The sequence below is a fragment of the Panicum virgatum genome, chromosome 5K, assembly GCF_016808335.1.
Source record: "Panicum virgatum strain AP13 chromosome 5K, P.virgatum_v5, whole genome shotgun sequence".
Classification (NCBI taxonomy): Eukaryota; Viridiplantae; Streptophyta; class Magnoliopsida; order Poales; family Poaceae; genus Panicum; species Panicum virgatum.
This window is the reverse complement of record NC_053140.1, coordinates 30,684,213-30,696,133: the sequence shown is the minus strand read 5'-3', so window position 1 is coordinate 30,696,133 and position 11,921 is coordinate 30,684,213. Positions and strand designations below refer to the sequence as shown.

The 11,921-nt window shown below is 41.9% G+C and overlaps 1 protein-coding gene across 1 annotated transcript; it reads left to right on the top strand.

Annotated features, from left to right (window-relative positions):
• Positions 1-10,343: 10,343 nt before the first annotated feature.
• Positions 10,344-11,195, top strand: LOC120709845 (B3 domain-containing transcription factor NGA1-like). Its single transcript, XM_039995482.1, has 2 exons — positions 10,344-10,417; positions 10,604-11,195. The coding sequence occupies exons 1-2, from the start codon at positions 10,344-10,346 to the stop codon at positions 11,193-11,195; spliced, it is 666 nt and encodes a 221-aa protein (XP_039851416.1).
• The last annotated feature ends 726 nt before the right edge of the window (positions 11,196-11,921 follow it).

Genomic DNA, 11,921 nt, shown 5'->3' with positions numbered 1-11,921 from the left:
TGTGTCATGATGATGTTTACATTTGTTTAGGTGATTGTTTTCCTTATCACTTTTACCTTTCCTCTCTGTGACTGGTCATCCACGTGTGCAAAGGAAACCACTATTTTTGAAAAACGCTCAATCAGTTCAAGAATTTATTTTTCAAAAGAAAAGGACATGGAAATAGGAACTAAAAGGGAAGAAAAGACCAAATAATTGAGATAAAATTTTGCTTTTTAGTATTCACTGATTTAGGTAATGATGAACCCGTAAGAAGAATACAGATAAAATTTAATCAAGAAACTTGAATACCATATAAAAATTATGAACACTTACTCAGAGAAAAAAAAGTGAGCCCGACAATTTCCCATACTACCCCTCACTCTCCCTATTTCCAAAGAACTAGTTAGGTAGGACTTCGATTTGGAGTGGAGTTTCAAGTCGCCTTACTCCTTATATGGGGACTCTAAGGTGGTTAGAGGTGTTAGAGTATATTTGGTAGGTTAGGATATGTAATCTCAGACTGCCATATGTATCGGCGAGGTGCCTTACCCCACAAGTCTCTGTATTTTGTATATACCGCCCAAGGAGCTTAATGCAATACATCGACCATATTATACGCATTCTACTTTCTTACATGGTATCCCGAGTTAGGATTTCGACCTAGGCTTCCGCTTCTGCAGCCGCTGCCAGTGCGCCGGCCTCGGGGAGATGGATCTCCACCACGGGCAGCACCCTCGTAGGATGCCCGGCGGATCCCTCTGATTCGTTGTGCCAGTCGTCGTCAAGCACAGCAAGGAGACCTACCTTGCCGCCAGGATCCGTCGTCGTCGCCTCCGCCGCCTCCGTGCGGGCGGGCACCGCTTGCATCCAGGGCCACTCCGCGTGGGGTGCCATCGGGCGCCATGGTGGGGAACTGCTATTGTGTTTTTCTTTTCCCGGTTAGAGATTGGGTTTGCGTCGCCTTGCCGTTCGCCGCCGCATCATCGTTGACGCTCCCGAGAACAAGGTTGCTGTTGCGCGCCCTCACAGGCTACAGCATCGACGCTCGTGGTGAAGCCATCATCGCCGGTGTCGCCGCCTTTTCAGGCGGTGGCGCCATCCGCTGCCGGTCCTCGTAGCTGGTACTTGATCCGAGTCCGCGCCTCTTGCCGTTCTCGGGTGGACACCGCCGCCGATGTTGCTGAAGGAAGACCCCTCGTGCGCTTTTCAGTTGCCTGGTCTACCATCGCCATCCGCCGCTCACCGTCTTGCTGCTGTCCTCGGCCAGAAGCTGCCAATCTTGCGTACTCGGGTGCCTCGACGACGCTTCCGACCCGCGCCCTCCTCCACGGCTTCGACCATGTCCACCTCAACCTCGGCTACTTCGGCACTAAGGGGCTATCATCTACATGAGCTACTCCAGTCGAAGCATTCGCACCGGCGTTTCGACTGCGGGGGGATATCTCCATTGTTCTCCAGTCTGTCCATTCGTGTTGCTACCGCTACGACTGCAGGGGATGTTAGAGTATATTTGATAGGTTAGGATATGTAATCCCGGACTGCCATATGTATCGGGGAGGTGCCTTACCCCCCAAGTCTCTGTACTCTATATATACCGCTCAAGAGGCTCAATGCAATACATCGACCACATTATACGCATCCTACTTTCTTACAAGAGGCATTATCCTCGTGAGAACCAGACCGATATAAGGGAGTTACCAGAGGACAGCATGTGCCTGGCACCGCCTTTTGTCCAGGATGTTGTCTTGTGGGTCCTCAAGCTGGTACAAGGTGGTTCCCATTAAATTGAGTCGGTTTTCCCCATTTCTGGATCCATGGATCAGTGTGCTTTCCTCTTATTGGCCGGAGTTGTGCTTTTTCTCTTATTTGTTTGCATATTTCCTTAATTCAGATTATAAATCACATGCACATAAATATTCACCAACACTTGCGAAAATAGTTAGTAATAAACTCTACCACTATTTTTATTTTTTATATTTTATCCTATATATCAATTATGTAGGTCTACAGAGTGGAATATGGCATTTAAGGAACATCAATACTCCCTTCACCTTGCCGATTGTTTTCTTGGGTAAAGGTAACGTGCGAAGTGGCACACTAGTACTAGGGTTAGGAAGGCGTTCAGCTGACCCTCCCCTTGCCTAGATTTGTCGCCTGTGAGTTTAACTTTACTAGAACATTCAACGCGCCATGCGCGCCGTACCGTTTGAACAATCAAATGTATGTAAACATAAGACAATGAAAAGTAATAGCTAAACTATATATATTATTTTTTATGGCATAATTAAATTATATACATGGTATAAGATAAATTCAATACGAAGGTACCACACCCGGTAGCAAGCACATCATCATCATGTTAATATAGGTGTCTCTGGAATTTGAATCATAAATAGTACAACACATTTGAGCACAAAGCTATCCTAGTCATCACATGTCTTTCTGGCATATAAATCATCAACATGATAGTACATCAATCACCATGGTTACATCCGAGCACCTATCTATTCTATTATCAGGTGTCTGTCCGGCATTTGGAGCATCTATATTACAGCACATCCGCACCATAAATCTACATGCAACAACAACAGAGTGTGCATAGCTACTGAACAGCCTAGCTGATAGTTTTGAATACTAACTAAAACCAAAAGCAAATCACCATGGTACAAACGTTGCAGGCTGAAGTCGATGTAGACTTCAGGTCCCATGCATTGGACTCTTCTTGCTGGAGAAGAGAGGGCACACAGTAGCTGACCGCAATTGGTAGAGACAAAATCAACATGAGCTTCACTGCTCATTATCCACCGCAAAAAGATAACAATTTAATGTCTAGCATGTGTCAAGTAGATGGAACAGCATTCCAAATGATCAGTAACACTCGATTGTTTCTCTATCTTGCATGGTTTCTAAAAATAGGCCGGCAGGTTGCTAATTAAAAAAGGTTAACAAAATAGTAACACCCAATTGTTTCTCTATCTTCTGTGTCTTCTTACTGCATTTTGTTTAAGTTATCTCGCTTAGCCACTATCAGCCGAGTTCATGTGGTTATATGCCTTGTTGATTCATTTTACTTCTCATAAAAATGTCACATTATGCTCAGTTCACGAAAGTATTATTCAGATTATGTTCTGAGGTAGTCATGTAGCTTGAATGATTGTACCCCTCAAATCTCTTCACTGTTCACATATAAGATGAGGTAATAAGGGCGTGTTTAGTTCCCCTTAAAATTCCAAAAAATTCATCGCTACAGTAATTTCGAACGTTTGACCACTAATTAGAAGTCTTAAGTGTGGATAACTAACAAAACCCATTTCATAACCCCCGGATGTAATTTCGAGACAAATCTTTTAAGCCTAATTAGGTCATGATTGGACAACGTCGTGCTACAGTAAATAATCTCTAATGATGAATTAATTAGGCTCATTAGATTCGTCTCGCGATTTAGAACCCATCCGTATAAAAAGTTTTATAAATAGACTTCATTTAGTACTTCTAACTGCCAAGATTCTGTTTCCAAAAATTTTGGAAAACTGAACTAAACAGGGCCTAAATACTCAAAAGCTAGGATGTAGCACTTTGCACTGGTATAAACTGAACTTATTTGAAATTATGAATGCCACAAACATCTCAGTTGCCTCAAATATCTGTGTCACATCTCCCACCACTACATTAACTTGAAAGGTGATATTGTCTGATGCTGAGGTGGCAGCCAAAATACGCTATATTGTGTTACAAAAGTATATCTCTGTAACACAAACAAATCACAAAATGGCCCAATTGACATGTTAAGCTATAGTAGTACTGAACCCTAATAACCATAGCAACACCCAACAAATCTCTACAGGATCTCTACATCGACGCTAATGCTCAGCCACCTAATTGTAAAAGCATCACTATTCTCTGCCATGCTTCATGAATAAACCTATTTGACCTTGCCATGAAGCTGTCATCTAGAAAAAATGTCCAGAACTTAAAATACTTGATACAAACAACATATTCTATTAATAAGAACACCATGAGAAGTCACCCTACATTTATAGTAAGGACTCTATGCTTTTCTTGCTTCAAGCTCGTTTTCCATCTAGTACGATTCCTCTACAAACAGTCCCTCAAGCTTCTCACCTCTTATCTCTCTACACTATTGAGCAGTAGAATCATTTGTTAACTACCTAACTGGTGAGTTATATAGAGGTAAGTACAATACCTGTGCTAAGAGCATCTCCAAGAGTTTGCCATATTTTACTTGGCATATCTTGTGTTTTGCCAACTTCTAAAAAAATATGCCAAGTAAAAAAAGAGCTTATCTCCAACAGTTTGGCATAATTCACTTGCCAAATCCAGATCTAACTTACATCAGGAACCCTGAGAGAGAAACAAAATTATATTTATGCTCTTCCACCTCTTGAAAACTTAAATCAGGAACCCTTCTCTGTTATTTATTTCTTTTTTCACCCTCCCACCTGACTAGAAATCACGATGCCAACCGCGCACCGCGCGCGTATATTTACGCGCTGGAGGCTGGTTTTTACCAAGTTGCCAAAAATTGCCAAGTCTTTTGCCAAACTGTTGGAGGAGTATTTTTAACATTTTTGCCAAAAATCAAAGATGGCAACTCGATTTGCCAAACTGCTGGAGATACTCTAATGCTATGGGACAACAGTTCACCCAAAAATGTAAACTGCGAATGCCAGCATGTGAAGGAATTCTAATAGAGTATTAACATCTAAAATAACCAAATTTCATGCATCTATAATTGTAGCTGACATCTTGAACCGGTTGTTAATCAATAAAAATCTATGACCATATTGAACCAGCTTATTGGGCAGTCTTATTACCATGAACGGGACAGGTAAAATTACTAATTTTGCGGAAGACCCTATATGGATTATGGTGCAGTCTTGAGGAAATGTGGCGATTATGGTGAATTAATGTATACATATAGATTAGAGTTGATGAAAATTCTAGAGACAAAATTTATACTCTAATTTAAATTAAAAAATTGGACAAAAACATTAGATAACTATTTACCGAGGCGGGCATGGAAACCGTCTTGGTTAATTCACATTAACTGTGACGATGCCTCCGAGGCGGTTGGGCCTGCCCGCCTCAGGAAATATTTTTTGACCACCTCGAAAAATAATTTTTATAGTAGTGAAGGGTTATCGGCTAGTCAGCTGATAACGATGGGCACGCACGGATCGGCTATCATACAGCCGATTTCACGGGAAGACAAGCCATGTCCGTGATGTTGCAACCTACAGGTAACACCTAGATTCGATCCCGATCATCTATGGTCAAAGCTTATACGATAGGAGCCGATAGCAAATAAATCTAAGATGGATAAATTGTTATGTAAACTTAAAACAAACTAGATTAAACAAGCTAACCTAGCAAAATCTAAGCACACATCGATAACTTGGTGGTAAAAGCAATAATAAGCTAGACTAATGGATCAAATTAATCCAACAAATTGCTAACTTTTACCGATAACTGGGTGAGCAAGCCAGACACCATAGAATGGATCTGGAGAGCTCGATAACTGGTCAACAGTCAGGCCCCGCCGGACGGATCTAACGTGCTCGATAATTGGTGAACAACTAAACCCTGTAGGACAGATCTAGCATGCTCGATAACTTTGAGCGCCATATACGGAGGAAGAAGCGATGCGCTGTTAACCTAAACCCATCTACGCAACTCAACTCAGAACTTTTCAACAAGGGATGGAACATACCTGCTGAGAAGAACTCGTGAAGAGAAAAATTACTGCATCTAAGGCGAAGCCACCGTGCAGAAAAGTAGATTGCTTTGAATGTAAAGGCTTTGTTTGGATGTGGTTGATCAAAGTTTATAAATGACGGAGGTCAACTATTTATAGCCTAACCCTAATCTCCTTTGCCGATATGGCGAGATTACACCGTGCAAAACAAGAAACAAACTTGCCTAATTAAACAAAACAAAGCCTAAGACATAACTTGCCGACTCAGCCTCGCCAGCTCCTTCCATAGCCCCATCGGTTGTGACGCTTCCTTTGGCCCAAAGGACCAATATGCTCCTTCTTCCTCCTCAGTCCAGCGCCGGCCCATTCTCCATCGCCTACTTGCCCACCAGATTGACACGTGCCAAAAAAACAGTGTCAACACACACAAATCATGAAGTATATGTCTGACACCTCAGGATATAAATCATGCGGATACAAGTAACTATAAGATAAGTCTATTACAAATGATCGAGAATTACAAAGGAGAACTAGAGACAAACTCATACCAGAACTCTTGAGCAACTTCGGGGACCCGATGGCTACTACTTTCAGCCTAAACTCCACTAACCTATAGAACTAATCAAGAGAATGAGCTTGAGCTTCAACTTGGTATGTGTCATGATTCTTGCCTCCCCCTCATATATATAGGCAGGAGCCACGGGCAGCACGGTAGGTTTCAGCAGCAAGGCCTCCAAAGAACCAACTTAAGGAGCCAATGGCAGACTACCACATTGTAAGTTTGAGGTAGTGGGGCCCCTGGGTCGGTCGACCGACCGGGCTGGTCGGCCGACAGCCTGTCATCCCCAACTGACCTCAGCTTTGGCTGAGTGGCTGCCACGTGCCTCCTCATTCCTTGGCACATGGCTTTTCTTCTGGATATGTCGGTTTCCATCTCTGGTGGGCCCTTTGATCCATGTGATGACATGTGTCATGCTTTGAATGGTTGATGATATTTACCTTGGATCAAAAGGTGCTTGCAACCTGCATTTTAGCTCAAAAAACAAGTCTTGCATATTTTCTAAGAGTATATTGGGTTTTGGCCTTTATTTGGAGATAGATGCGTATAAGAAATGCAAACTCTCATGATTTTTTGATCAATTTGACGTTTGAAAACGGTCATTATTGAGCGTGAACAACCAGCAGTCAAAATGTGGAAGTTGGAGATGGGAGGGGCCAGGGGCAATTTGTCCTAACTTGTGGTTCGGCCAACCACTAGCACAACCTGTCTACACCGCCTTTGTCTAGGTGACTACCTTGTGGGACCTTATGACACTTACAGGTGATCCATGCAGACTTAAGACGGTTTACTCCTATTTGTGGGGCACTGGATCATTGTCTTGCTCCTGATTGGCCGGAGGTATTTTTTCTTGAATCTTGCTTGTGTTTCTCTTCATTTCATACATAAATAAACACACCTACATAAGTGTTGGTATTTTATCTTTTATCTTTTTATGCAGATTTTGACCGTCAAAATTGGTACTTCACAATTGTTAACTCACCGAAAATCATGTTGACACGAAATCCGGCGAACACATCGATGCTCGGGCCACAAAAGGATTGTGTAGTTGTAAATTGGCAAAACCAATTTGGATAGGTTTCAAGACCCAGTCAGCCAGTTTAAAGAACCAGTTATGTCAGTTTCCTCAGGCTTCAACAGAATCGATCGCCCGAGGTGGATAATGGCCACGCTTGCATGATAGAGGATGGCTAGGTTTACGATAACTAGCAAAGGGCAACCAAGGCACTTATGTGATGAAGTACAACTAGTTTCTGAGCAAACTAGCAAAGGCCATCAATAATCTTGCCTTGGTGGGACCGCATTAGGGCATGAATGTTGCCAATGTGAACTAGGTGACCGTTATTTCACATTTTAACTATCAACTTCTCGGAATAAATTGAGCTTTACACCATGCTCCATACATATTATGCTTATTTCTAACTAATGCAACAAGTTTTGGGTGAGTTGTGGTTGCAGGAACACGTGATAGAAAATTGAGCCAAAACGGAAAAAAATCCCAGGCCGGCCAGGCCGGCCGGCATATCACTTGTGGAATTTCGTCACAAAACTTTGCTAAAGTGATCCTGAGCACAAATCCAAGCCAATCCAATTTGGTTTTGTCCAAAATTCATAAATAAAGACCGAAAGGCTTGAGTAATGGAAGGTTGGGTCCACATTCAGTGTCCAAACTCAGTTTCAAGACCCAAACTGACTTGAGCAAGAATGTGGAACCATTGATTGATGCGTCAGTGAAATGGAGGGCCGAGATGAGCCAAACCCAGGCTGGCCACAAAAAGTCAGTGGACAAGTGGTGGGATCCCATGGCCGGCCGGCCTAGGGAGGCCAACCAACCCCACTTTTCAGCGTCTGAAGCTCAACTTCGTGTGGAAGTTACATCAACTTCCCTACTTGCTTACACCACACGCGCTGGCCTCATGCCGACCTTGGAGCACTATAAATAGAGAGCAACACCCTCACTCTCAATACACACCAAAGAAGTTCTCTCTTCTCACTTTTACTTTCTACTAGAGTAGGTTAGGTAGCCTAGGAGTTAGAGTCGAGTCGAGCTTGTCTCGGGATTCTGGAGTCATCGTCGGAAGTCGGGTGTAAGCTCTTATATCCTTTTCCTTTGACATTTATCAGTATAAGTTATCTTCCTTATCTTTTCGAGTCAGCTTTACTTTCTGCATTTATTTATCGTCCCGAGTTATCTTGCTTGAGTGCGGAAGTAATACCTCTAGCTTAGGATTTGTTGTATATCTTGTTTATCGGGATCTTACCTTATGGGTTTTCTCGCCCGGACTAGGGGGCTCAAGTCAATTTCCTAGGTTGAGGGGGATTTATCTTGAACACATCAAGAAAAATCCTAACACCGAGTATGGATGTGGTGTCTGAGCTTAGTGTTATCTAGAAAGTGTGTTCCACCCCACGGTAACGCTGTGGTAGGCGGCAGGTGGTGACAGCAGTAGTTGCCGACTGCCGTTGGACTCCCTTCTCACCCCAGTCTAAGTCCTTCCTTGTGGTCGCCGAAGTAAGCTCTAGGTCCCCAATAACTAGTTAGAAGCAATGTTTAGTCTAGAGAGGCTAGCTCGGTAGTTTAGAAGTGTTTTAGGCATCCTTCTCGCTCGTTGTCCTCCCAGCTGCTTACCTCTCTAAGAATTAGAGTCTCCTGTGTCAGACGGTCATCATTTGGCCATTATCTTATCTATCTTATCAGGCTTACCCTCACTAAGTTAGTCGGTTGATATAATTAGTAAAGTTTGTCAATCGATTCTTCCATACTCTTATCAGGCTTCCCTGAGAAAATTTACGATACCCTAGAATACTCCAAGGTGAAGTGCTATAGCGGTGATTCTGTGCGCTTGCAGAATATCTATTCTACTGGGCATAAGAAACGCCAATGCAACACTAGGTCAACCAACAATTCTAGGACACCATCTATTGTCGGGACTTGGCTATGGTTGTGGAGATCAGTAGATGAATAACAAGGGAGGTTGGAAGAGAGATTTAGGGTTTAGGAATAAAAAGGTAAATATGTAATGTTTGGTTCCAGGATGGGTCTCAATCGGCTGTGGCCTTTCATATATAGTGTGGGAAGGTCTTGAACCAATATGAGTCAAAATTGTTACAAATCCTGGGTGAAAATACAACTCCTAACTTGAATTGGGTTGTCTAAACATCCTTGAAAACCTAGATGTAGGTCTTCCTAGATCCATAACGTCCTCATCCAAACTCCAAATTAGACATTTTCTACATATGCATTTCGATCGTATCGATGTGATCTATGCAATGGTGTATCCCAATTAACAATGTTACTCCCTCCGTCCAAAAAAGAATGTAAATCTCGTTTCCCGAGAAGTCAAACAATTTCAAGTTTGATCAAATTTGTACAAAATAATATTAATATTTGTGTTATAACATAAGTATCTTTAGATTAACCATATAATATATTTCTATACTACATCTATTCGGAGACACAAATATTAATAATTTTTAAATAAATTTGGTCAAAATTAAAATTGTTTGACTCCTCGGGAAATGAGATTTACATTCTTTTTAGCATGGAGGGAGTACTAAAACCAGTTTTCCCAAATGGCCCAGCAAACCGGATTTGTGCGAAATTTGGTTGTCAACAAGTATCCACATAAACTACTAGAAAAAACGGAGTGACCTTCTAATAAATGACAACAGCAGCGAAGAGACTAACACAATTAGCACCATCCTTTTTCTCTCGAGCTTGGGAGCTAATGGTTGTAAGGCTACAACTTGGGACCACGAAACCCTCTATCCATGGCTTGTGAGGGACATAGTAAATCAGGCAAAAAAGAATGTATCACATAAAGGTCTAGTATCAATCCTATGGGAGAGCCGCTGGTTCCAATATAGAACCAGCTTGCTAAAGCTACTTTCTCGCATAGTGCCAAAAGGAAAATTTAATGTGTACAACAAATAGGCATAGTAGGCACTATGTTAATGTACTATTTAATTCGGTCGCTCCTCGGAGCCTCGCCAGATCTATCTCAACCCCAATCTCGCCATTACCTCTCCCACACCTCTTACTCCTCTAGATCCATGGCTTTCTTGGGAACTTGGATTTCAAGGGAGATGGGGAAGCAAAAGGAGAAAGTCCCACTGTGTGAGAATCCTTTCCATATGGTAAACCCCTTCTCATCCCATTTGTATGTCTCTCCATGGACAACTATGTCCGCACCAATTTTCCCATTAGGATTGAGCAATTCTCATGGAGGATTAGGTGTGTGTGGAGCCAGCAAGAGGGGTAGGGAGGTGATTGAGATGGAGTTCTTATTTAGCTAGATTCTTACCCCAAGCGATGTTGGTAAGCTGAATCATCTACTGATACCAAGGAAATTTGCGGAGAAGTACTTCCCCCAAATCTCCAAGACCAAGAGTGATAGGAATGACCCTGTCCTCACCTTTGAGGATTCCTCCACAGGATTGATCTGGCACTTCCGCTTTAGTCTATGGTGCAGTAGCACCACCTATGTCCTAACCAAGGGTTGGCCTACCTTTATCAAGGAGAAGAAGCTCAACAATGGTGACATTGTGTTCTTTTACCGCAGTGTTAGTAAGTCTACGGGCACAAATCGCTTCTTCATTCATATCAAGCCCCGTGTCGATATCTACTCTATGCCACAAAACTACACAGTTCTGATGTTCACTCCATCTGGCTTGTTGATTGATGAACGGGTACGTGAAGGCCTTGGCTTTGGTAGTGGCTACAGATTTGAGCCAACATGGAAGCCTCTATCCTTTGGATCTGGAGGGTTGAAATCGTCAATGACTTTGATGCCGCAGCCAAATATGTCTCCAATGTCATTTGGCAATAGCATGGGAAAGTCTAGAAAGCGTTTGCGGTTGTTTGGGGTCAACATCGATATCCCTCCTTCTGCTAATGGTGACGACTTCCGCAACGAGTGGTCCAACGGTGTTGCATGAGCCATCCTGCACTTCAGTTCAATAAACTATGCTGCACATCTTGGCGTTGCTATTTCTTTATTAAGTACTATATTGTAAAACCAAAGTTGCTAGTGACTTTAATTATCTTTTCGTTGTTGAGCTTGTGATGTACTCAAACTTATGTTGTGTTGTCTTTTTATCTATGTTAATCCTATGTATGAAGCTTTACATTCACAAGTTCAATTGATCTAGATGAATATCTGTTTATGGCAACATATATCGAGTAAAATCCTAAATCATCGCCTTGGTGAGTGGTGGGTTCCCCTTCAATTTAGAAGATCTTCATGAGTTCATATTGTTGCATTCTAGTAATAACATAAATGTTCATTTGCATGTTAATTAATAATACAATATATGTTTCTAGTGTGCTATATTTTTATTCTTCCTATTTTCTTCCAGCTTTAGAATGGTTTTTTATCCAACTTTGATCGATACATTTTGAGAAATCTAGTTAGTGGACCAGCAAAAATTGTTTTCTATATATGTCTATTAAATTCTTATATCTAATTTGAGAGAGTTCCTGTGGCCAGCTAGGAGCTATCCTGCTATTGAAATTTATCAACAAATATAAATATAAGCTTTGTGGAACATCATAGCCTAATTATACTTCAACAATCACAGTGAACATTTTAATAATTTTGTTGACAGAAGTGATAAACCTCTAGATATTTATTCAGTTATCAATTAGCACAATGATCTTCATAG

What these genes read in the sequence shown, in the direction of transcription:
- LOC120709845 (XM_039995482.1), top strand. Translation starts at nt 10,344, where the DNA reads ATGGGGAAGCAAAAGGAGAAAGTCCCACTGTGTGAGAATCCTTTCCAT. An exon ending in AACCCCTTCTCATCCCATTT is followed by an intron (nt 10,418 to 10,603) that starts GTATGTCTCTCC and finishes ACTGATACCAAG; the next exon opens with GAAATTTGCGGAGAAGTACT.